Below are 24,433 nucleotides of genomic sequence, written 5' to 3'. Positions count from 1 at the left end.
TTTGTTAATTTTTTTATCCATTTAGCAAAAATTTTTCGATTATTATTTTTTTGAGATAGGCTCCAGCATCCCCTGCGACCCGGAAAGGGACAAGTGGTAGAAAATGGATGGATGGATGGATGGTTCATTTAGCAATTTTTTTTAGATTTGTTTTTTTTTTTGGGGTCGTTTATCAATTTTTTTAGAATTTTTTTTTTTTCATTAATTTAAACATTTTTTTTTAGATTAATTTTTTTGGTTCATATAGCAAATCAAAAAAAAATGTTGGTCCATTTAGCAGTTTTTCAAGATATTTTTTTTTTTTTTGGTTCATTTAGCAAATAAAGAAACAAAACAATTTTGGTCTATTTATCAGTTTTTTCTAGATTAGTTTTTTTTTTGGGGTTCATTTAGCAATTTTTTTAGCTATTTTATTTTTTTGGTCCATTTAGTAGTTTTTTTTTTAGATTTATTTTTTTTGGTTCATTTAGCAATTTTTGTAATTTTTTAAATTTTTTTATCCATTTAGCAAATTTTTTTCGATTAATATATTTTTGAGATAGGCTCCAGCATCCCCTGCGACCCGGAAAGGGACAAGCGGTAGAAAATGGATGGATGGATGGATGGATGGATGGTTCATTTAGCAATTTTTTTAGATTACTTTTTTTTTTTGGTTCGTTTAGCAATTTCTTTAGATTTTTTTTTTTTTGGTTCATTTAGCAATTTTTTTAGAATTTTTTTTTTTTTCGTTAATTTAAACATTTTTTTTAGATTAATTTTTTTGGTTCCTTTAGCAAATTAAAAAAAAAAAAGGTCCATTTAGCAGTTTTTCTAGATATTCTTTTTTTTTGTTTAGTTCATTTAGCAATTTCTTTTAGATTGTATTTTTTTGGTTCATTTAGCAAATAAAAAAATAACAATTTTGGTTTATTTAGCAGTTTTTTCTAGATTAGTTTTTTTTGGGTTCATTTAGCAATTGTTATGCTTTAAAACACTTAATATAGGCTAAAACTAATTTCTGAAATATTTTTTGTTTGTTTGTTTGTTTGTTTTTGGTTCCTTTAGCAATTTGTATGCTTCAAAACACTTAATATAGGCCAAAATGAATTTCTGAAATATGTATATTTTGAACTAAGTCAAACACAAAGCAGAATGATTTATAGAAAAGTGAAGTGTGAGGAAGGAGTGTGCGAGTGAAATGAAGTTCACCTGTAAAAGTACTTTTTAATACCTTTTAGCTTCATCCTCAAATTGTACCCAAAGTCAAACATGACATTTTTGTGACTCGTGTATTTCCTCCTGGGAAGCGGCGTCCACTGCAGAGGACGTTTGAGTTTTGCATGACAGAGCTTTTTTTTTATATATGTAGATATATATGTGGAACTCTGGCAATAGAAAAAGACCAACAAGAAAATGTCCACTGCAGAGGACGCTACTCCCCAGCACGTTACACATATAGAGTACATACAGTCTACATATAGGTATGTATGTATATACATATAGTCTACATATAGGTATGTATGTATATACATACAGTCTATATAAAGGTATGTATGTATATACATATAGTCTACATATAGGTATGTATGTATGTATGTATGTATGTACATATAGTCTACATATAGGTATGTATGTATATACATATACCGTATTTTCCGCACCATAAGGCGCCCTGGGTTATAAGCCGCATCTAACTGCGCTAAAGGAATGTCAAAAAAACAGTCAGATAGGTCAGTCAAACTTTAATAATATATTAAAAACCAGCGTGATGTGGGCGCGCATGGAGTCGTATATCAACATGGACGGAGCTGCGTGAAAAAAGCCACCCGGCCTCTTCGCGTAAACTTAAACTTACCTTAACCACTCGCTCATCTTTTCTTCATCCATCCATCCCTTCGAGTTAGCTTTTATGATGACGCCGGCTGGAAAGGTCTCTTTTGGCAAGGTCTTCATTTTGAATATCACCATGGGTGGAAGTTTCTGGCCATTAGCATGGCAAGCTAGAACCACAGTGAAGGATGACTTCTCATTCCCTGTGGTGCGAATATTCACCGTACGTGCTCCCGTTGTATCCACAGTGCGGTTCACAGGAATATCAAAAGTCAGTGGAACCTCGTCCATGTTGATAATGTTCTCTGGCCGGATCTTTTTTTCAGCTATCTTGTTTTTACAATATGCACGGAAAGTAGCCAGCTTTTCTTGAAAGTCTTTAGGCAGTTGCTGTGAAATAGTAATCCGTGTGCGGATGGAGAGATTGCGTCTTTTCATGAACCGGATCCCTGTCGCTTAGTAGGAGCCATTTTGTGGTCTTTACAGATGTAAACACACAAAGTAAATGAAACGTACGGTGATATCCGCGCGCTTTTTCTTCTTCTACGCGGGCGGGTGGTTGCTTACAGTAGAAGAAGAAGCGCTTCCTGTTCTATGGAGGCGGGTGCTTACCTTGGCGGTTGCTTGCGTAGAAGAAGAAGCACTTCCTCTTCTACGGGGAAAAAAGATGGCGGCTGTTTATTGTAGTTGCGAGACCGAAACTTTATGAAAATGAATCTTAATATTTATCCATATATAAAGCGCACCGGGTTATAAGGCGCACTGTCAGCTTTTGAGAAAATGTGTGGTTTTTAGGTGCGCCTTATAGTGCGGAAAATACGGTAGTCTACATATAGGTATGTATGCATATGTTGGTCTTTGCCGGAGCTTCCAGCAGCTTTGCTTGAGGGAATGATTGTTGCTGTGATTTATAATAACTAGCAATTAGAAGAACTAACATTAGTGCCAAGTGTACATAACATCATCCTCCCTATGATTATGATTGTGGGTTTTCTTAGACTCTTTACTTTTGAATGTAGAACAATTGTGTTGTGTTCTTGTTTTGTGTTGTTGTTTTTTTTGTATTTTAATTACTATTATTATTCGAATTGATTTCCCTCCATTTTCCTTCCAGTTGCATTGATGCTGTGTTGTTTCTTTTGGTTGTTCTTCTTTTCCTGATTCCACCTTTTTTGTGTTGTAGATGATGGCTTGTGTATTGATTGGTTATTGATGCCTTATGGTGGCTCCATGGCTTACTTACAGTACTTACTTCCCCACTAACCAGCTCTTTCTTTGCACTCATCCTTGTGTATGACAATAAAATACATTTTTTCTCTTTCTTTTATGTCATCTTTTATGAGTCTGCCACTTTTTATTCATGTTTTTTTTTGTTTTTTTGGTGAAGTGTTTTTATGGCGTCAGTTCGGTTTGGTGTTGGTCTGCAACTTGAATGCAGCAAAAAGCAGTTGGACCTCTGGACAACAATAATAATCCTAATAAAAAAGGATTGTAATGATTATTATGACTATTAGTATTAGTATTATTGTTGTTGTTATACAATAACAATATAATAAATACAAAATATAATACAGTAATTGAATAATGAAAATTCAATTTATTAATAATAATACATAATTATATAATAATAATAACTGGGATTTATATAGCACTTTTCTAAGTACCCAAAGTCGCTTTACATGTAAATACATATAATTTAATGTTGATAATAATGAAATATTAATAAAAGTTACACTATTATTGTCGATATTATAATAAAAATACAAATAATAATACATTTCAAATAAAATATAGTAATAACAACAAATATCGTATTACTATTATATTATTATAATGATAACAACAATAATAGTAATTTGATACATACAACATTTTGAATATAATAATACAACAAAATATTTCTATAATGATGTTATTACAACATTATTAATAATAATTATTATTAGTATTATTATTGTAATAATGAAATAAAAACAGTATGAATAACAATAATAACACAATGTTAATAATTAAATATGAATATTTATATGTATGTTGTTTATGAAGTTATTATAATAATAAACAAATATAAATCATATAAATATTATATACAATAATGATTATAATTATTATTATTGCTACTGTATACTATTATAATGATCATACATATATAATAATGATGATGATAATAATAATACAACAATCATTTGTATAATTATTATTGTTGTAATAAAATAAAAATATGAATAACAATACATATAATATTATAATTATATAATTGATGTTATTATAATGATAAGAAAAAAACAAATATAATACTCATATACAAATAAAATGTTAAAAATAATGATTACAATAATTATTAATATTATTGTAATATTGCAATTGTATAGTATTATATTATTAGAATGATAACAAAAATAGTACTATAGTAAATACAAAAATGGCATTATAACAATACAACAAAACTTTAGTAATGATAATACACAATCATGTTGTAATGATAATAATAATGCAATATTAAAGAGTATTAATATTATTGTTGTTGTTGTTGTTGTCGTTTTATATTAATAATAATGATAATATAATAATACAAATCGCATTAATATTGTTTAAATTATACTAATAACACAATGTTAATAATTAAATATGAATATTTATATGTATGTTGTTTATGAAGTTATTATAATAATAAAAAAATATAAATATCCATCCATCCATCCATTTTCTACCGCTTGTCCCTTTTAAAAATAAACATAAATATTATATACAATAATGATTATAATTATTATTATTGCTACTGTATACTATTATAATGATAATACATGTATATTAATGGTGATGATAATAATAATACAACAATCATTTATATAATTATAATTGTTGTAATAAAATAAAAATATGAATAACAATACATATAATATTATAATTATATCATTGATGTTATTATAATGATAAGAAAAAAACAAATATAATACTAATATACAAATCAAATATTAAAAATAATGATTACAATAATTATTACTATTATTGTAATATTGCAATTGTATAGTATTATATTATTATAATGATAACAAAAATAGTACTATAGTAAATACAAAAATGGCATTATAACAATACAACAAAACTTTAGTAATGATAATACACAATCATGTTGTAATGATAATAATAATGCAATATTAAAGATTATTAATATTATTGTTGTTGTTGTTTTATATTAATAATAATGATAATATAATAATACAAATCGCATTAATATTGTTTAAATGATACTAATAAACAACATTTAAAAAAGAAGTACAGTAAAAAAACACAGATTATTTTTCCCTTGGATTTCAGCCGTCTTTTGAATATTTGTTTTGCTGTAGGATTTTTCAAAAGTGTTTTAAGTAGGAAATAAAACACATAGAAAAGTCCGTTATAGGGTCAAGCGCTGGTACTCATTAAACCTGAAATCTTATCATTTTAAAATAAACGTAATTAACATATGTTATTTATAGTTCATTTTAACAGATGTACAAGTGTAAAAATAAGTTAAACATTGCTGCCAACAGAAAAACAGCCATGATGCGTGTCACTATACTCACATGATGCATTTGCACAGATTAGTGCCACTTTAAACACAGCATTTGTACTCCACACTACAGTGGAACCTTTCTGTTTTTTCCATCGTAAATAATACAGATGGAAATGGTCTGTCCCAGGGTCAAGCTGTGGCCGCCATAACATGAATCGACTTCTGTTCAAAACAAACATAATTATAGCTCAACACAAAGCAAAACACCAAGACCACTTTTAAGCATCCTAACCAAAAAGAAGTAAGTTAACATTGCTAAAAAAAAAAGTGAGTACCATCATGGTGAATGGCTGGAGTCTTACAGCTGTGAAAAAAGCTCACAAAAAAGTAAGGTACATTGTAATATTTCTCCCACAATTAGTGTTCTCAATGTACACCCCAGTACAGCCTCAAATGCAGCACTTGTATGGTTTTCTTTTCAGTACATCAATAGAGGGAATGGGGAAGAACCATCACCATAGCATCCCAGTGCAAATAGTGGAACACTCGCTAGTTTATAATTTTAGTAAATGCAAAACCGTTTCAATGTTTTTTTTATTTTTATGAAACATCAAAAACGGTCAGCAGATAATAAAAACGTTCCCAAATAAATACATAAACTAATATATTAAATTAGTTTAAAAAACAATAATTAAACAATATTTATATTTTTTTAATTGTATTTTATAATTATTTCTTTATTTTAATAATTTAAAAATAATACAAATTAATGTAATAATATTGTATTGTTTTCTGTGTCATTTATTTGAAATATGTTGAAATAATTTATAATAGATTACAAGCTTCCTGTTTTATTTTATAATGTATTTTTTATTTTAATAATAAATAAAAAATACAAATTAATGTAATATTTTATTGTTTTCTGTTTTATGTATTTGAAAAAAGTTGAAATAATTTACAATAGATTACAAGCTTCCTGTTTTATTTTATAATTTATTTTTTATTTTAATCATTAATAAAATAATACAAACTAATGTAATAATATTTTATTGTTTTCTGTTTAATTTATTTGAAATATGTTGAAATAATTTACAATAGATTACAGGCTTCCTGTTTTATTTTATAATGTATTTTTTATTTTAATAATTAAAAAATAATACAAATGAATGTAATAATATTTTATTGTTTTCTGTTTAATTTATTTGAAATATGTTGAACTAATTTACAATAGATTACAAGCTTCCTGTTTTATTTTATAATTTATTTTTTATTTTGATAATTAAAACAAAATTAATGTAATAATATTTTATTGTTTTCTGTTTATTTGGAATATGTTGAAATAATTTGTATTAAATTACAAGCTTCCTGTTTTATTTTATAATGTATTTATTTTAATAATTTAAAAATAATACAAATTAATGTAATCATTTTTTATTGTTTTCTGTTTATAATTTATTTGAAATATGTTGAAATAATTTGTAATAGATTACAAGCTCCCTGTTTTATTTTATAATTTATTTTTTATTTTAATAATTAAACAAATAATACAAATTAATGTAATAATATTTTATTGTTTTCTGTTTAATTTATTTGAAATATGTTGAACTAATTTACAATAGATTACAAGCTTCCTGTTTTATTTTATAATTTATTTTTTATTTTAATAATTTAAAAAAAATGAATGTAATAATATTTTATTGTTTTCTGTTTATTTGGAATATGTTGAAATAATTTGTATTAAATTACAAGCTTCCTGTTTTATTTTATAATGTATTTATTTTAATAATTTAAAAATAATACAAATTAATGTAATAATTTTTTATTGTCTTCTGTTTATAATTTATTTGAAATATGTTGAAATAATTTGTAATAGATTACAAGCTCCCTGTTTTATTTTATAATGTATTTCTTATTTTAATAATTAAAAACAATTAATGTAATAATATTTTATTGTTTTCTGTTTATTTGGAATATGTTGGAATAATTTGTATTAAATTACAAGCTTCCTGTTTTATTTTAAATTTGTATTTATTTTAATAATTTAAAAATAATACAAATGAATGTAATCATTTTTTATTGTTTTCTGTTTATAATTTATTTGAAATATGTTGAAATAATTTGTAATAGATTACAAGCTTTCTGTTGAAGAACAACAGTAACAGTTTAACAGTTAAACAGGTGTTCTCAAACTTTTTTCACCGAGTACCGCCTGAGAAAACACCTGGCTCTCCAAGTGCCACGATAGGGACTAACATTAAAATACAGTAGCACAGTAGACCCAAATAGTCATTAAAAACAAGGCATAGGTTTTATTTACCAAGTATATTATATTACAGAACACTAGCATTACAGAATTTAGCAAAATAAAACATTGTACTTAAATCAAGTGATTATTTGGGTACCACTAGATGGAGCCCGCGTACCACTAGTGGTACACGTACCACAGTTTGAAAATCTTTGCGCTAATCTAAAGACAGGAGAGGGCTTTCAAACTCCGATTTCTCCTTGGCACAAGCGCTAGCTGGGGGTGTTCTGTATTTGTTTATGCAGGAAGCAGATACACTTCCTGTCCGTCCCTTAATGTGTACCGTGCAGGAACACTGTATTGTACCAAAAAAAAAAATCCGATTTCGAAAAACATTGTTAGACTTTTAGTGAATAATGCACCAAAACGCCACCAGCGAGTACAAGTGGACACATGGCAGATGTATTATTTCCCACACGGAGACACGTGATGGAGATTTAAATATAGTGATGTTGGTGTGTGAGTCACTGCTGGAGTGCAGAGAAGTTAGTGGAGTGGCAAAAAGGACAGACAGGAAAATGGATGGATAGATAGAAAGAGGAGGACAGGACAGCCTCTCCCACCCCACACCCCCAACCCTCGACCGCCACCGCCGACGTCCGGCCGCGGCCAACCAGGCGTAAAATAAAAAATAAATAAAAAAACACCACAATCTTCCCAAGACCAGCTCTGGAAGGGAAGCCAGCGGAGCATGAATGTTTGGGTGCAGGGCAGATTGGACTCAAATGTTTGTAGCGCTCACAGACGAGAACTGGAATTCAAACCTTTATCTTCGCCGTCTTACTGCACTGCAAAAACTGGAATCTAAGTAAGATGAAATATCTCAAATAAGGCTGATATTTGCTTATTTTCTGTCTGATAAGATCATTCTTCTCACTAAGCAGATTTGATGTTAGAGTGTTTTACTTGTTTTAAAGGGGAACATTATCACAATTTCAGAAGGGTTAAAACCATTAAAAATCAGTTCCCAGTGGCTTATTTTATTTTTCGAAGTTTTTTTCAAAATTTGACCCATCACGCAATATCCCTAAAAAAAGCTTCAAAGTGCCTGATTTTAACCATCGTTATATACACCCGTCCATTTTCCTGTGACGTCACATAGTGAAGCCAACACAAACAAACATGGCGGAAAGAACAGCAAGCTATAGCGACATTAGCTCGGATTCAGACTCGGATTTCAGCGCATACTTGCCAACCCTCCCGAATTTTCTGGGAGACTCCCGAAATTCAGCGCCTCTCCCCAAAACCTGCCGGGACAAATATTCTCCCGAAAATCTCCTGATTTTCAGCCGGAGCTGGAAGCCACGCCCCCTCCAGCTCCATGCGGACCTGAGTGAGGACAGCCTTTTTTCATGACGGGAGTGTCATGACTTGGTCCGGGGTGTTTGCTTTTCCAGGATGCAACGGAAAGTTGGCACGGGCGAGACGGGAATTAAGGTACATGGCGGGTTTTAATATATCAATTTAATATATATAAAAAAAGGGATAAATGAAAGCGCGCACAGTGGCGGATAATAAACTATGAAAAACAAAAAGATTATAAACATGGAACAAAAACTTACTTGGCTTGGACAAAAAAGGAGCAGCGTGAACGATGGACATGAAAAGGAGTTAGAGGCATGAACAGAGCATAAATGTGTTGTGAGGTCGTCAGGCCGAACAACAGAAAATGAATGAACTTAAATACTATGGACATGATTAGTGAAAGCAGGTGCGTGACTCAAAACGTGAAACAGGTGCGTGACGTGACAGGTGAAAACTAATGGTTGCTATGGTGACCAGACAAGGGAGTGAAAAGACAGAAACTAAACAAAACATGACTTAAAACAAGACATGATAATACAGACATGACAGGGAGGACAACAGGGTGACAAGAACTAAATCATCCAGACTAGAGATCAATTGTATTATTATGTTTATTTTACCTAAAAATAAATATATTTATTAATTAAAAAAAAACAAAAAAAAACTAAATACATTTTTACTATATTTTGCTAAAAACATCAAAATTAATTGTATTTTTATTTGTATTTTTTCGTGACTCCTTATTACATCCAGCCATAGAATTATACATTAAAATAAACATATTGGAAATAATTTATTCTAAATTATCATAATAATTCATTTAAAATGACCATATTTAGATATTAAAATAATAGCTTGTTTATCAACAACTTTAGCATTTTATTCATTACATTTTGGAACTCTCAGAAGCCAAGTTATGTTATATTCTTTAAGATTTATTTATGCAAGTTTGAAGTATCAATTATCTAAACACAATTTTGTTTGCATATTTTCAGGATGTAGATATATATATATATATATATATATATATATATATATATATATATATATATATATATATATATATATATATATATATATATATATATATATATATATGAAATACTTGACTTGGTGAATTCTAGCTGTCAATACAATCCTCCCCTCTTAACCACGCCCCCAACCACGCCCCGCCCCACCCCTGACCACGCCCCCCGCCCCCCACCTCCCGAAATCGGAGGTCTCAAGGTTGGCAAGTATGTTTCAGCGGCTTAAGCGATTCAATTACGCATGTATTGAAACGGATGGTTGTAGTGTGGAGGCAGGTAGCGAAAACTAAATTGAAGAAGAAACTGAAGCTATTGAGCCATATCGCTTTGAACCGTATGCAAGCCAAACCCACGAAAACGACACGACAGCCAGCGACACGGGAGAAAGCGAGGACGAATTGGGCGATCGCCTTCTAACCAACGATTGGTATGTGTTTGTTTGGCATTAAAGGAAACTAACAACTATGAACTAGGTTTACAGCATATGAAATACATTTGGCAACAACATGCACTTTGAGAGTGCAGACAGCCCAGTTTTCATCAATTAATATATTCTGGAGACATACCCTCATCCGCTCTCTTTTCCTGAAAGCTGATCTGTTCAGTTTTGGAGTTGATGTCAGCAGGCCAGGGAAGCTAGGGTCGATAGGGGGTTTAGCTCGCTCGTCTGCGGGAACAAACTGCCGCCATTGCTTGCCGTGCTACCGAGGTCCTTTGTCCCTGAATTGCTCACACACTCCGGCAGATTCAATGGGGGTCTGGCGGCAGATTTCTTTGACTTTATGGTTGTAAATGCATCTGCTTTGAGTGTCGCAGGATATCCACACATTCTTGCCATCTCTGTCGTAGCATAGCTTTCGTGGGTAAAGTGTGCGGAACAAACGTCCAATTTCTTGCCACTTTGGCATCTTTGGGCCACTGGTGCAACTTGAATCCGTCCCTGTTGGTGTTGTTACACCCTCCGACAACACACCGACGAGGCATGATGTCTCCAAGGTACGGAAAACAGTCGAAAAAAACGGAAAATAACAGAGCTGATTTGACTCGGTGTTTGAGAAAATGGCGGATTGCTTCCCGATGTGACGTCACGTTGTGACGTCATCGCTCCGAGAGCGAATAATAGAAAGGCGTTTAATTCGCCAAAATTCACCCATTTAGAGTTCGGAAATCGGTTAAAAAAATATATGGTCTTTTTTCTGCAACATCAAGGTATATATTGACGCTTACATAGGTCTGCTGATAATGTTCCCCTTTAAGTGTTTTGGTCCTAAATGATCTCAGTAAGATATTACAGCTTGTTGCTGAGATTTGATGACCTATATTGAGTAAAACATGCTTGAAACTAGAATATCAAGTGTTGCAAAGCTGTGTCATCAACACTCACAAGTATAAAACTGCTTTTTTAAAGTAATCATTTCTTATTTCAAGCATGAATTTAAAAAAATCATGACTTTGACACAATTGTGTCTCATAATTAAAACAGATGACAGCCAAATGGACTTTGCTGTTTTATTTTCAATGAAACAATATAAAATATGTACTCATATAGTAGTACATTTGGCACAGTACAGTAAACTGACAGTTAATATTTAAACATTTAACATGTGACATTTCTAACAATTTTGAACAGAAACAGTTCATGCACATTCAGATAAATTCTTCAAAATTACAATTAAATAAAATTTGGCCGGGGGCCGGGCTGTAAATATATATATATATATATATATATATATATATATATATATATATATATACTGTATACTTGGAGAAGGCATTCGACCGTGTCCCTCGGGAAGTCCTGTGGGGAGTGCTCAGAGAGTATGGGGTAACGGACTGTCTGATTGTGGCAGTCCGCTCCCTGTATGATCAGTGTCAGAGCTTGGTCCGCATTGCCGGCAGTAAGTCGGACACGTTTCCAGTGAGGGTTGGACTCTGCCAAGGCTGCCCTTTGTCACCCATTCTGTTCATAACTTTTATGGACAGAATTTCTAGGCGCAGTCAAGGCGTTGAGGGGATCTGGTTTGGTGGCTGCAGGATTAGGTCTCTGCTTTTTGCAGATGATGTGGTCCTGATGGCTTCATCTGGCCAGGATCTTCAGCTCTCACTGGATCGGTTCGCAGCCGAGTGTGAAGCGACTGGGATGAGAATCAGCACCTCCAAGTCCGAGTCCATGGTTCTCGCCCGGAAAAGGGTGGAGTGCCATCTCCGGGTTGGGGAGGAGACCCTGCCCCAAGTGGAGGAGTTCAAGTACCTAGGAGTCTTGTTCACGAGTGAGGGAAGAGTGGATGGTGAGATCGACAGGCGGATCGGTGCGGCATCTTCAGTAATGCGGACGCTGTATCGATCCGTTGTGGTGAAGAAGGAGCTGAGCCGGAAGGCAAAGCTCTCAATTTACCGGTCGATCTACGTTCCTATCCTCACCTATGGTCATGAGCTTTGGGTTATGACCGAAAGGACAAGATCACGGGTACAAGCGCCGGGTGGCGGGTCCCTCCCTTAGAGATAGGGTGAGAAGCTCTGCCATCCGGGGGGAGCTCAAAGTAAAGCCGCTGCTCCTCCACATGGAGAGGAGCCAGATGAGGTGGTTCGGGCATCTGGTCAGGATGCCACCCGAACGCCTCCCTAGGGAGGTGTTTAGGGCACGTCCGACCGGTAGGAGGCCACGGGGAAGACCCAGGACACGTTGGGAAGACTATGTCTCCCGGCTGGCCTGGGAACGCCTCGGGATCCCCCGGGAAGAGCTGGACGAAGTGGCTGGGGAGAGGAGAGTCTGGGCTTCCCTGCTTAGGCTGCTGCCCCCGCGACCCGACCTTGGATAAGCGGAAGAAGCTGGATGGATGGATGGATATATATACTGTATATATATATATATATATATATATATATATATATATATATATATATATATATATATATATATATGTATATATATATATATATATTTATATATATATACACATTCCTTGCGCACTAATGACTGAAAGAGCACACACTTGGCGCGATGATGTCATGTTATCGATGGAAAAATGCATTTTTAGACAATATTATTTTCCTGAGCGGCTAGGAGACCCCGAGAGTAACAAGCGGATGATTTGACATTTAGAAAAGCATTTATTTTTTCCATAAAAAAATTGCAGCTATTTTTTATACTTAGCAAACTCAGCCGTAGTTTGATACCCCTGTTCTACAGTATCAGGCATGCTCGCTTTTAGTCGACATTTACGACAACTAGAGTGCAGTACCTGGCGCCACCAGTCGATGGGTTTCTGTTAAAAAAAAAAAAAAAAAAATACAAGACGTCGCGCTTGCGTTATCCTGTTGGCATTTAAACAGGAGTTAAGAACATCCAGAGAGTGATTCTCTCAATCAAGCTGCAAATAAAAAATGCAAGCCATTTTTTTTGGATCAATTTTTAAATGTGGGTTGTGGTCAAAATGTTTTGGAAGACATGCTAGCATTCAAATGATAAACAATATCCTCACAGTTCTATAAGTCTTCTACAAATGATAAAGCAGAGCTGTGTGAGAAATTTCAAGTCAAATGGACTAATAAACAGCGCCACCACGTGGTAGGTCTGTCAGAGACATAATAGCTGATAACACATTGGCGTTTAGCTTACACATGAGGACTCCCTTGTGGGGTTGAGATGAAATGAAATGAAAAGCTCACATGACTCTACCAACAATACCAATAAAGCCAACGAGTGCATTTCAAGCCCATGCGCCCTGGAGCCCATTCAGCAGCGACACATTGGCCGGGCCACGTCGTCACCGAGGACCGCGGGCTCGTCTCTATTCGTTTAAAGACACCCACAGAGCTCATTATGGAGCTTTTTTTGGACAGGCGCAGAGAAAGACAGCCGAAAGGCATCCCACAGGAGGGATGTCCCGAAGCGTCCCACAGCAGTGTTGCTCGCACCTGTACGTACGCAGCTGCTCGACTCGCACAATCCTCCTTCCGTCGCCGAAAATAAGAGCTTACGTAACGTCGAAGAAGACAAGAGAGAGGAGGTTGACCGTGGCTCGCCCTCCAGCGCCTCGTATGCTCGCCCATCTGGCCTGTTAGTGTGCGACCACCACGCCACATCCCCGCTAACATCCAGAAATGCCCTACTAGATCAGGGGTCGGCAACCCAAAACGTTGAAAGAGCCATATTGGACCAAAAATACAAAAAACTAATCTGTCTGGAGCCGCAAAAAAATAAAAGCCGTATATAAGTCTTATAATCAAGGCAACACATGATGTAAGTATCTATATTAGCTATAGTAGCCTACTATCAAAATGACTATGTGTCACAGGCTGAAGCAAATCTTCGTTGACAGAAATGTTGAAATGTAATATTTATTCTACATCAGAGGCTACTCAGAAGGTGAGATAACTCCTGGAAATGACTGGAATTTATTGGCCAAAGGTGTAGATGTGTGTGTCCAAGTTAAAGGAAACGGCAGGCTGTCTTCTTTTAATAGATCTTTTACAATCTTTGGCAAGCTAGGTGCCATTTGCTGTGGTCTGGAACAACATGGCACACAAACAAAGAAATGCAGCCAATATTACACACAAATAATGTGTCATGAGACATCCATAATAATAATAATAATAATAATGATAATAGATTTTATTTGTAAAAAGCACTTTACATTGAGTAAACAACCTCAAAGTGCTACTGTCAGGCTTGGTAAAAAGATAGGACTCAGATGCAGAGTAGGGAACTTAGACAGGCTTTTATTTTGACAGCTTCCTTTTCACCTCCAAAGTCGAGGATTACAATATCTATTTTAACCAAAAACTAATCGGCAAAAAAGGTTCCAAAAAAAATAGGAACAACCAAAAATCGCTCCGAACGGAGGAAAACACAAAAGCAAAGACGAACTATAATTAATATATGCTATAAAATGTATAAACAAAAAACGCTCCAACAGGAGGAAGAAACAACAGCTAATGAAAAATTCTACACTATCTAATCTAATAAAGTTTGAACAAAAATTGTCACTCAAAAATGTGAGGAAAGAATGAAAAATAACTGAAACTTACCACTTCGGCTGAATAAACTAAATAACAAAAAATCACTCTGCTGAGGAGGAAGAAAGGAAAACTCAAAATAGCAACGAAGGGATTCAGGATCAAAGAACATAAGCACAAGACGAGGCAAGGCAAGACAAGGCATGGACATGGGCATGGATGCTAGAGAGCACGAATAAACGAAACAATCTGGCACAGAACAAAGGGAGGAGTGGGCTTATAAGACACATGAGGGTAATAGGGAACAGGTGGAAACAATCAGGGAACCAGGATGACGTCAGACTGATGACACAAAAGGAAGGGCAAGTGACCTGAAACGAGAGGAGAGTTACTTTTCAAACTAAAACATGCAAATCACAAGACAGAAAAACCCAAGACAAGACTTCCCTCACCGCGGTGTGACAGCTACAGTGTATTAAAAAAATAAAAAATAAAAAGATAATAAAAAATAAATAAAAATAAAAACTAGAACAGCCAAATAGCTAAAACTAGTATGCATATATCAAAAAAAAAAAAAAAAAAAAGTTTTTTTAAAAAGAAGGGTTTTTAAGCCTTTTTTAAAAGCATCCACAGTCTGTGGTACCCTCAGGTGGTCAGGGAGAGCGTTCCACAGACTGGGAGCGGCGGAGCAGAAAGCCCGGTCTCCCACTGTTCGTAGCTTTGTCCTCAATCCATCCATCCATTTTCTACCGCTTGTCCCTTTTGGGATCGCGGGGGGTGCTGGAGCCTATCTCAGCTGCATTCGGGTGGAAGGCGGGGTACACCCTGGACAAGACGTGCAAAACTAAATTATATAATAATAATAATAACTGGGATTTATATAGCGCTTTTCTAAGTACCCAAAGTCGCTTTACATGTAGAACCCATCAATCATTCACACCTGGTGGTGGTAAGCTACTTTCATAGCCACAGCTGCCCTGGGGTAGACTGACGGAAGCGTGGCTGCAATTTGCGCCAACGGCCCTTCCGACCACCACCTATCATTCATCATTCAATTCACCGGTGTGAGTGGCACCGGGGGCAAAGGGTGAAGTGTCCCGCCCAAGGACACAACGGCAGCGATTTTTTGGATGGTAAGAGGCGGGGAGCGAACCTGCAACCCTCAGATTTCTGCCACGGTTGTTCTACCCACTACGCCATGCCGCCCACAAAGAAGATAAAAGTAAAGGATATTAAATGAGCTCAGATATACCTACAAATGAGGCATAATGATGCCGTGTGTACACACAGCTAGCCTAAATAGCATGTTAGCATTGATTAGCTTGCAGTCATGCACTGACCAAACATGCCTGATTAGCACTCCAACAAGTCAATAACATCAACAAAGCGTTCGCGCACAGCATACAACTTTTGGTGGACAAAATGAGACAAAGGAGACGTGGAAGGTTTTACATGTAAACAAACTGTTGCGTCACAGTCCACACTACGGTGGGTTCAAGAACCGCCGAATTTAGTAGGACAAAACGGTGTTCACCAAATAGTCTCATCAGTGAAGCATACACACAAACATATTACACAGTGGTAGTTCTCACAAGGTTTGTGTCATGTTTGTCCTTAAACAAAAAACATATTAAAAAAAATATAATATATTTTTCCCCCATCTTTTTCCATTTTTAATCCTTTTTTAAAAATGCTCAAAGGAGCCACTAGGGCGGTATTAAAGAGCCGCGGGTTGCTGACCACCGTACTAGATCGAGCTCTTGCAGGACTTCTCACTATTCTCTCCACCATCAGGGCTCAAGCTAAAACATATCATGTGACCAACCATCCACTTTTATAATCCGTACCAGTATCAGACACCTTGGTGTGTTGTTATTTTGGTAGTCGCATTATTTTGATTGCAGTTGGAGATATAACTTTGTGGGTATGACACGGTGTCCGAAGTGGGATCTTGCCAGGACGCAGGCAGGCAGGACATGTGGAGCCACTTAGAACATATTTCTGACAGTTCAGGGATCCTACAGTCCTACTTCTGATATCAAATGATAGGGGTGGCTCCAAAAAATATATATATATATATAAAAAAAAGCAAAAAAAAAAAAAAAAAAAAGATGCTCCATATTTTTGGTGTCAGAAGTGGGATCTCAAAAGTGGGATTTCAAGGTTCCTACACAACCAGGACAGAGGGAGACAGCAGAGTGGAGCCACTAACGCCAGAGGTCAGATTGTAAGGGGACACTGAGATCCCACTTCTGACATCAAACGTCGGGGTTCGACCAAATTATATATATAAAAGAAAAACAATGGTCGATGTCTTTGAACGAACCCCCAGACTGGGCGTTAGAAGTGGTATCTTAGAGGTGCGATCTCAGGGTTCCTATACAGCCACGACACATGCAGACAGCAACGTGGAGCCACTTATGCCAGAGGTCGGACTGTACGGGGACACTCAGGACCGACTTCTGACACCAAATGTCGGTGTTTGCTGAAGAATATATGTTTTTTTTTTATTATTATTATTGGCCATATTTTTTCCCAAACCCCAGCATTTGGTGTCAGAAGTGGGACCCTAACAATACAGCCAGGACTCAAGCAGGCAATAGAGTGGATCCACTTAGACCAGACACCAGACCATACCTAAGGCCGAGTAGTATATATTAAAAAAATATGATTTTTTTGAACAAACCTGGCATCTGGTGTCAGAAGTTGGTCCTCAGGATGCCATACAGCCAGAACACAGGCAGGCAGCAGAGTGGAGCCACTTAGACCAGAGATCAGACCACACGGGGACCCTAAGGCTGAGTAGTATATATTAAAAAATATATACATTTTGAACAAACCTGGCATTGGTGTCAGAAATTGGTCTGACAGTATGGGGACACAACAGTGACGTGTGGTGAGGTTGATGGCTGGTGAGGCACTGACTTCATCACAGTCAGATTTACAAACATATGAACCCTAAAGAGTATCTTATTCACCATTTGATTGGCAGCAGTTAACGGGTTATGTTTAAAAGCTCATACCAGCATTCTTCCCTGCTTGGCACTCAGCATCAAGGCTTGGAATTGGGGGTTAAATCACCAAAAATGATTCCCGGGCGCGGCGCCGCTGCTGCCCACTGCTCCCCTCACCTCCCAGGGGGTGATCAAGGGGATGGGTCAAATGCAGAGGACAAATTTCATTACACCTAGTGTGTGTGTGACAATCATTGGTACTTTAACTTAACTTTAACTTTACACATACAAACTGTAGCACACAAAAAAGCACATTTAATAAAAAAAACGTTATTATGGTCTTACCTTTACTTATAAATAAAGTCCATTCGCCGCTGTTGTGCTGGATTAATGAACCCCCTGACGGGAGTGTTATATCAACGAAAGCCCTCACTTCAACTTTCCACGTGCAAGATTGAATCTATTTAAAAAAGTGTAACCGAGGGTTTATAAATGTGGCCTATACTGTATGAAACTACAAAATAACAAACACGGATGCTCCAGTTTACACGAGGACCACTTTATTTACCTTCTTTCAAAAACCTTTGCAACGTGACATCACTTCCGCTCTTAGCGCCTTCAAAATAAGAGCTCAAGGCATATACTGTATAACAGCGCATAACAGGAACTTAACATCACAAAGAGGAAAGCCCATAAAAATAGGTAACAAAAGTTATTTAATAAGAAGCCAAAAAGTGCAAAAACAATAATGTTCGTGTTAGAGGAGTTGTGAATTAGGTACACCTGCAGTCTGCAGGTGTACCTAAAGTTTTGTCCCTGCAGTCATTCACAACTCCTCCAACACGAACATTATTGTTTTTGCACTTTTTGGCTTCTTATGAAATAACTTTTTTCAATCTTGCACGTGGAAAGTTTAAGTGTGGGCTTTAGTTGATATAACAATTCTACGGCGGGGGTGCAGGAGGCGAGCCTCAGCCAGTGCGTCTTTTGCAGCCGTTTTATGATCGCTCAGCACAAGAAATACGTTACACACATACAGTTGTTGACAAAATACACTGTACATTATATACCTCAGCTAACTAAACTATGGAAATGTATAATATAATTCATATAGCAATACAGTCTCACTGCACAGCAGGCCAGCATTTAGCCGAGTCCGTCCATGTTGAGGCACTGAGTGACGTGCCTCGACTGGCTGCTGTTCACCGCACCGTCTCTTCTCAGTATTTGAACGGCAAATGTGAAAATTCAGCGATTTTGAATAAAAATAATCTAAAACTGGTGAAGTTAAATGGAAAATAACTTTATAGTATAATCACTGGATACATTTAACAATTTAATATATATATTTTTCTTTTTACATTTTGTTTCTTTCCATGATGGCAGGTGAGGCCAAATATCCTACTTCTGACACCAAATGTTGGAGTTCCCTCAAAAAAATCAATAAAAAGACCTAGATCCCCATTGTGGAATAAATAAAAGTCTATCCTATCCTAAATGAAGGTTTCCACACTCTTGTCACACATGAACAGCACCTGTTATCTTCTCATAAACCATCTTCAGAACAGCTTTGAGGGACGTACAGTATACGTGGCACGCGAATGGAGACTATTGTAAGTCATGTTGGACACATGAGTGGCGTCCTTGTTAAAATGTCCACTCTAATAGCGAAAACCGGGTGGCCCTGAGAGTTTACTTGACGTCCAAGTTAATGTGGCTTCTGTGTCTCTTCCAAAACCCCACCACCCTCCTTCTGCTGCTTGCAGGCTCTAATCATGGCGTCCATGGGGGCCGTGTCCTAGCGTGAAGATCGTCCTCGGATCGCTCGCCATCTTTTAAATGTCCGCCTGTGGCCTCCATCATCTCTCCAGATCTACTCTCTTGGTCGAATACACACACACACACACACACTCAAACATACACGTACAGTTAAGCCCAACATGATTCAAATCCGGACCAAAATTCTGGTAAAGTTGATTCTCATCTTTTAACTAAATAGATACATAATTCAAAGTGTGAAGCGCAACAGCTTGAGAAATATAGAAAAAAATATATATACTTTTCCAAACCTGGTAAGAGTTCTGTTTCAAAATTGTTGCATGGTAAAAAACGACTTTTGAAGGTTAGGCTTCAATCGTACTAGGAGTGGCTCAATGTGCCAGTACTGAAAAAGACAATACAAATATAAATAAATCAATTACATTTTTAAATACCTTGTTAATTGTCCATCGATTAATAAGTTGTGAAATCTAATCTTACACTTCATTGTGTTTTTATTCAATTAACACATACATTTCCTTTAGAAGGCTATGTATTTTTTGAATATGTGTATATAGTGTTTTTATGAGTTGACTTGTTATCATTGTATTATATTGATTATTGATATCATGATTGTCAGGTTCAAACACTGATGACATCTATTAAACAAGACAAGAAGCAAAGAATCAAACAGAGACAGAATTCAATGTGGTTCAGTGAGGAGAAACGTGCACATCTGTACCCTTGCGCAGTGTCATTACGTCCTGCCAAAAGATTGCACGCCTCCTTCTTTTATCTTGGATTCTCCCCGACCACAGCTGCTTCCAAAGGACATAGGTCGCAAACAGTTCACAGAGAAGGTCGTAAACAGTTCACAGAAAAGGTCAGTTCAAAAAAGAGTTCGTAAAACAGTTCAAAAAGAGGTCCATAAAATAGTTAAAAAAGAGTTCGTAAAGTAGGAGGTTCAAAAAGAGGTCGTCTGGAAATTGGGCAGATCCCGCTTTCTCTCCGCTTTGAAGTCCTTGGGTTAGAACAATATCTTTCTGTTGATTACCATACATGAAAGAAAACAGAAAACCCTTCCCCTTACACAGTGGAGTTTTACGAGCCTTCTTCTTGGTAGGTTTCAAAGACAGCTTTTGTCTTCTTGCCGGGCACTCAATGTAACACAAAGTTTTTGTGATAACTTAGAAACAATCATTCTATCAATGATCAATAACATATCGTGTGTGTCATTAATGTGTTTTTGAAGCCTGCAATGCGGTATCATACAAAAGAGGGCTATTAAACATTTAAAAAAATATAATTTAATGTGTTATAATAATGCATCTAAAACTAGATAATTATTGAAATATATTGGTCATGAAATCAATGTGTTAAATAATTAAATAATTCCCAAATAAATGATTACATATTTTATTGGCTTTATACTTGTTTCATTTTGGCACCAAAAACCCCCTTTGAGCTGGGAACAGTAGGAATCCTGCGAGGCTTAACTGTACGTTCTCTCAAACGCCCGCCGGGACCTTTTATCGTGAGGCTCGGCCCACGCCAACACTTTTAAATACAGAGATGCCTTTTCTCCCCGCGCTGAGCCTGAAGCCCCGCCCCCCAGCTTCGAGTGACACCACACGCTCCACGACTAATCATCAAAAAGTATGCAAATATAAGTCATCCTTAAATCAGGATGTTTTACCTCCAAACATCCTGGCCGGCGAGCTCGCTTGTTCTGTTAACGGCGACAAGACGACGCTTCTTCTCGTCTTCAGCAGCTGATCAAAGCATTCTGGGAGGTTAAGTGCCTTCATTAGTGGCATGTGATGGTTTTCTCCACATAATGTTCTGCAGTGGAATTATCTTACAACAACACATTAAGTGGTTTTCTTGTTGTTATTGGGTTGCAATCCCAGCAAATTCTCTTTTAGAGGCTGGAAAGACGACTTATGGCTATTTCCACTGTTCATTTCTGTCCAAAACGTTTGTTATGTTTTGCTAAGAGTTCCCAAAATTAGTTCAAAATTGTTTTAAATTGACAATTTTTAAAAAGAACACCCATGTCAACAATGAGGGATGCTATGCGATACTATGCTGAACAAAACATCAACATCTTAGCTTAGTGATGGGTGACAAAAATAATTAGAGTGATATCTTATATCAGAGGTTCTCAAACGTCCCCCAAGTACCATCCATCCATCCATCTTCTTCCGCTTATCCGAGGTCGGGTCGCGGGGGCAGCAGCCTAAGCAGGGAAGCCCAGACTTCCCTCTCCCCAGCCACTTCATCCAGCTCCTCCCGGGGGATCCCGAGGCGTTCCCAGGCCAGCCGGGAGACATAGTCTTCCCAACGTGTCCTGGGTCTTCCCCGTGGCCTCCTACCGGTCGGACGTGCCCTAAACACCTCCCTAGGGAGGCGATCGGGTGGCATCCTGACCAGATGCCCGAACCACCTCATCTGGCTCCTCTCCATGTGGAGGAGCAGCGGCTTTACTTTGAGCTCCCCCCGGATGGCAGAGCTTCTCACCCTATCTCTAAGGGAGAGCCCCGCCACCCGGCGGAGGAAACTCATTTCGGCCGCTTGTACCCGTGATCTTGTCCTTTCGGTCATAACCCAAAGCTCATGACCATAGGTGAGGATGGGAACGTAGATCGACCGGTAAATTGAGAGCTTTGCCTTCCGGCTCAGCTCCTTCTTCACCACAATGGATTGATACAGCATCCGCATTACTGAAGACGCCGCACCGATCCGCCTGTCGATCTCACGATCCACTTTTCCCTCACTCGTGAACAAGACTCCGAGGTACTTGAACTCCTCCACTTGGGGCAGGGTCTCCTCCCCAACCCGGAGATGGCACTCCACCCTTTTCCGGGCGAGAACCATGGACTCTGACTTGGAGGTGCTGATTCTCATCCCAGTCGCTTCACACTCGGCTGCGAACCGATCCAGCGAGAGCTGAAGATCCTGGCCAGATGAAGCCATCAGGACCACATCATCTGCAAAAAGCAGAGACCTAATCCTGCAGCCACCAAACCGGATCCCCTCAACGCCTTGACTGCGCCTAGAAATTCTGTCCATAAAAGTTATGAACAGAATCGGTGACAAAGGGCAGCCTTGGCGGAGTCCAACCCTCACTGGAAACGTGTCCGACTTACAATGCGGCCGGCAGTAAGTACCACCTCAGAAAAAACTTGGCTCTCCAAGTACCACCATAATGACCAACATTAAAATACAGTAGCGCCGTAGGCCCGAGTATTCATTAAAAACAAGGCAGAGGTTTTATTTAACAAGTATATTTTTAATTTTGGCCACTGTCACATTACAGACAGTTTGAACCAGGGGTGCTCATTACGTCGATCGCGATCTACCGGTCGATCTCGGAGGGTGTGTCAGTCGATCACCAGCCAGGCATTAAAAAAATAGTCCTAAAAATGAGCGATCATAAATCTTCACTACGACGTCACTTTCGTCACTTGATTGACATTCACGGCACCCGAGGGTCTTCTGAGATGACGCTGGCTGCTGCCAGCTCATTAAAATTACCGACAGGAAGGCGAGAAACACTTTATTTCAACAGACTCTGGCGCCGTACCTGTCGTCAAAACTCCAAAGACCGACTGCACAGTTGCACAATAAAAGCTCTGCTTCATCCTGCCTGCGCTACCAAAATAAGAGTCTCAGAAAGCTGGCGTGCACAAGCTAGCAAGCTACGGAGTTTGCAGACAATGTATTTCTTGTAAAGTGTATACAAAGGAGTACGGGAGCTGGACAAATAAGATGCCAAAAACCAACCACTTTCATGTGGTATTGCACAGAAAGGAGGACTTTTTTTCTCCTCCATTCGAAAATGCGGACGTTATCATCACCACTGTCTGATTCCAATCAATGCAAGTCATCACAATCAGGTAATACACCAACTTATATTCTTGTCTTCATGAAAGAAAGGAATCTATATGTGTTAAACATGCTTGTATTATCTTTAACCACCTTTAAGTTGTTAACAATATTAACTATATGTGTTAAACATGCTTGTATTATCATTAAACACCTTTAACTTGTTAACAAAAACATATATTTTAAAATAAGTAAATATAAATTATATATATGAATGAGGTAGATCCCCACGACTTGATCAATTGAAAAGTAGCTCACCTGCAGAAAAAGTGTGAGCACCCCTGGTTTGAACAGTAACACTGTGTTTGAATTTAGAAAAATAAAACACTGTAGCCTACTTTATTCGAGTGTTTGTTTGGCGTAGGACGCCTATCAGCGGTCGGCAACCCAAAATGATGAAAAAGCCATAATGGACCAAAAATACAAAAAACAAATCAGTCTGGAGCGGCAAAATATTAAAAGCCTTCTATATGTCTTGTAATGAAGGCAACACATGTAAGTGACTTATTTTGAGTTTCTTGGTGATTTTCTGGGTGTAGTTTTAGTTCCTGTCTTGCGCTCTTATTTTGGCGTTTTTCACTTCCTGTTTCCCCCTTTCTTGCAACAACTTTACGCCTGCCTTCTGTCATGATCCGTGGTCCGGATCATGTTTTTGTTATGTTCTGTTAGTTTTGGACTATTTTAGTTCCTGTTTGACACCTGAGTTTGTTTTAGTTACCATGGCTACTTATGATTTTCACCTGCCTCTGGTGTTCGGGACGCGCACCTGCTTCTAATCAGAGGACTATTTAAGCCTGCCTTTGCCAGTCAGTCGTCCTGGCGCCATTGTTCTGTTCATGTCTGATTCCAAGTTTATGCCAAGTGTTCGCTTCATGCCTTGTATAAGTAAGTTTTTGTTTGTTCATGCCACAACTAGTAAGTTTTCCTTGTT

At 37.1% G+C, this 24,433-nt stretch overlaps 1 protein-coding gene across 1 annotated transcript in view; it reads left to right on the top strand.

The window, feature by feature from the left end:
- The window catches only part of LOC133577244 (kinase suppressor of Ras 2-like), a 303,350-nt gene extending 281,433 nt beyond the window's left edge, over positions 1–21,917 (top strand). Inside the window, exon 22 of the mRNA XM_061930914.2 lies at positions 19,623–21,917. Coding sequence (XP_061786898.1) covers positions 19,623–19,629 — 7 coding nt within the window. The 3' untranslated portion in view covers positions 19,630–21,917. The remainder of the gene's footprint in view (positions 1–19,622) is intronic.
- Positions 21,918–24,433: the final 2,516 nt, after the last annotated feature.

Source organism: Nerophis lumbriciformis, linkage group LG38, assembly GCF_033978685.3.
Source record: "Nerophis lumbriciformis linkage group LG38, RoL_Nlum_v2.1, whole genome shotgun sequence".
NCBI lineage: Eukaryota > Metazoa > Chordata > Actinopteri > Syngnathiformes > Syngnathidae > Nerophis > Nerophis lumbriciformis.
This window is presented reverse-complemented; position numbering and strand designations above follow the sequence as displayed.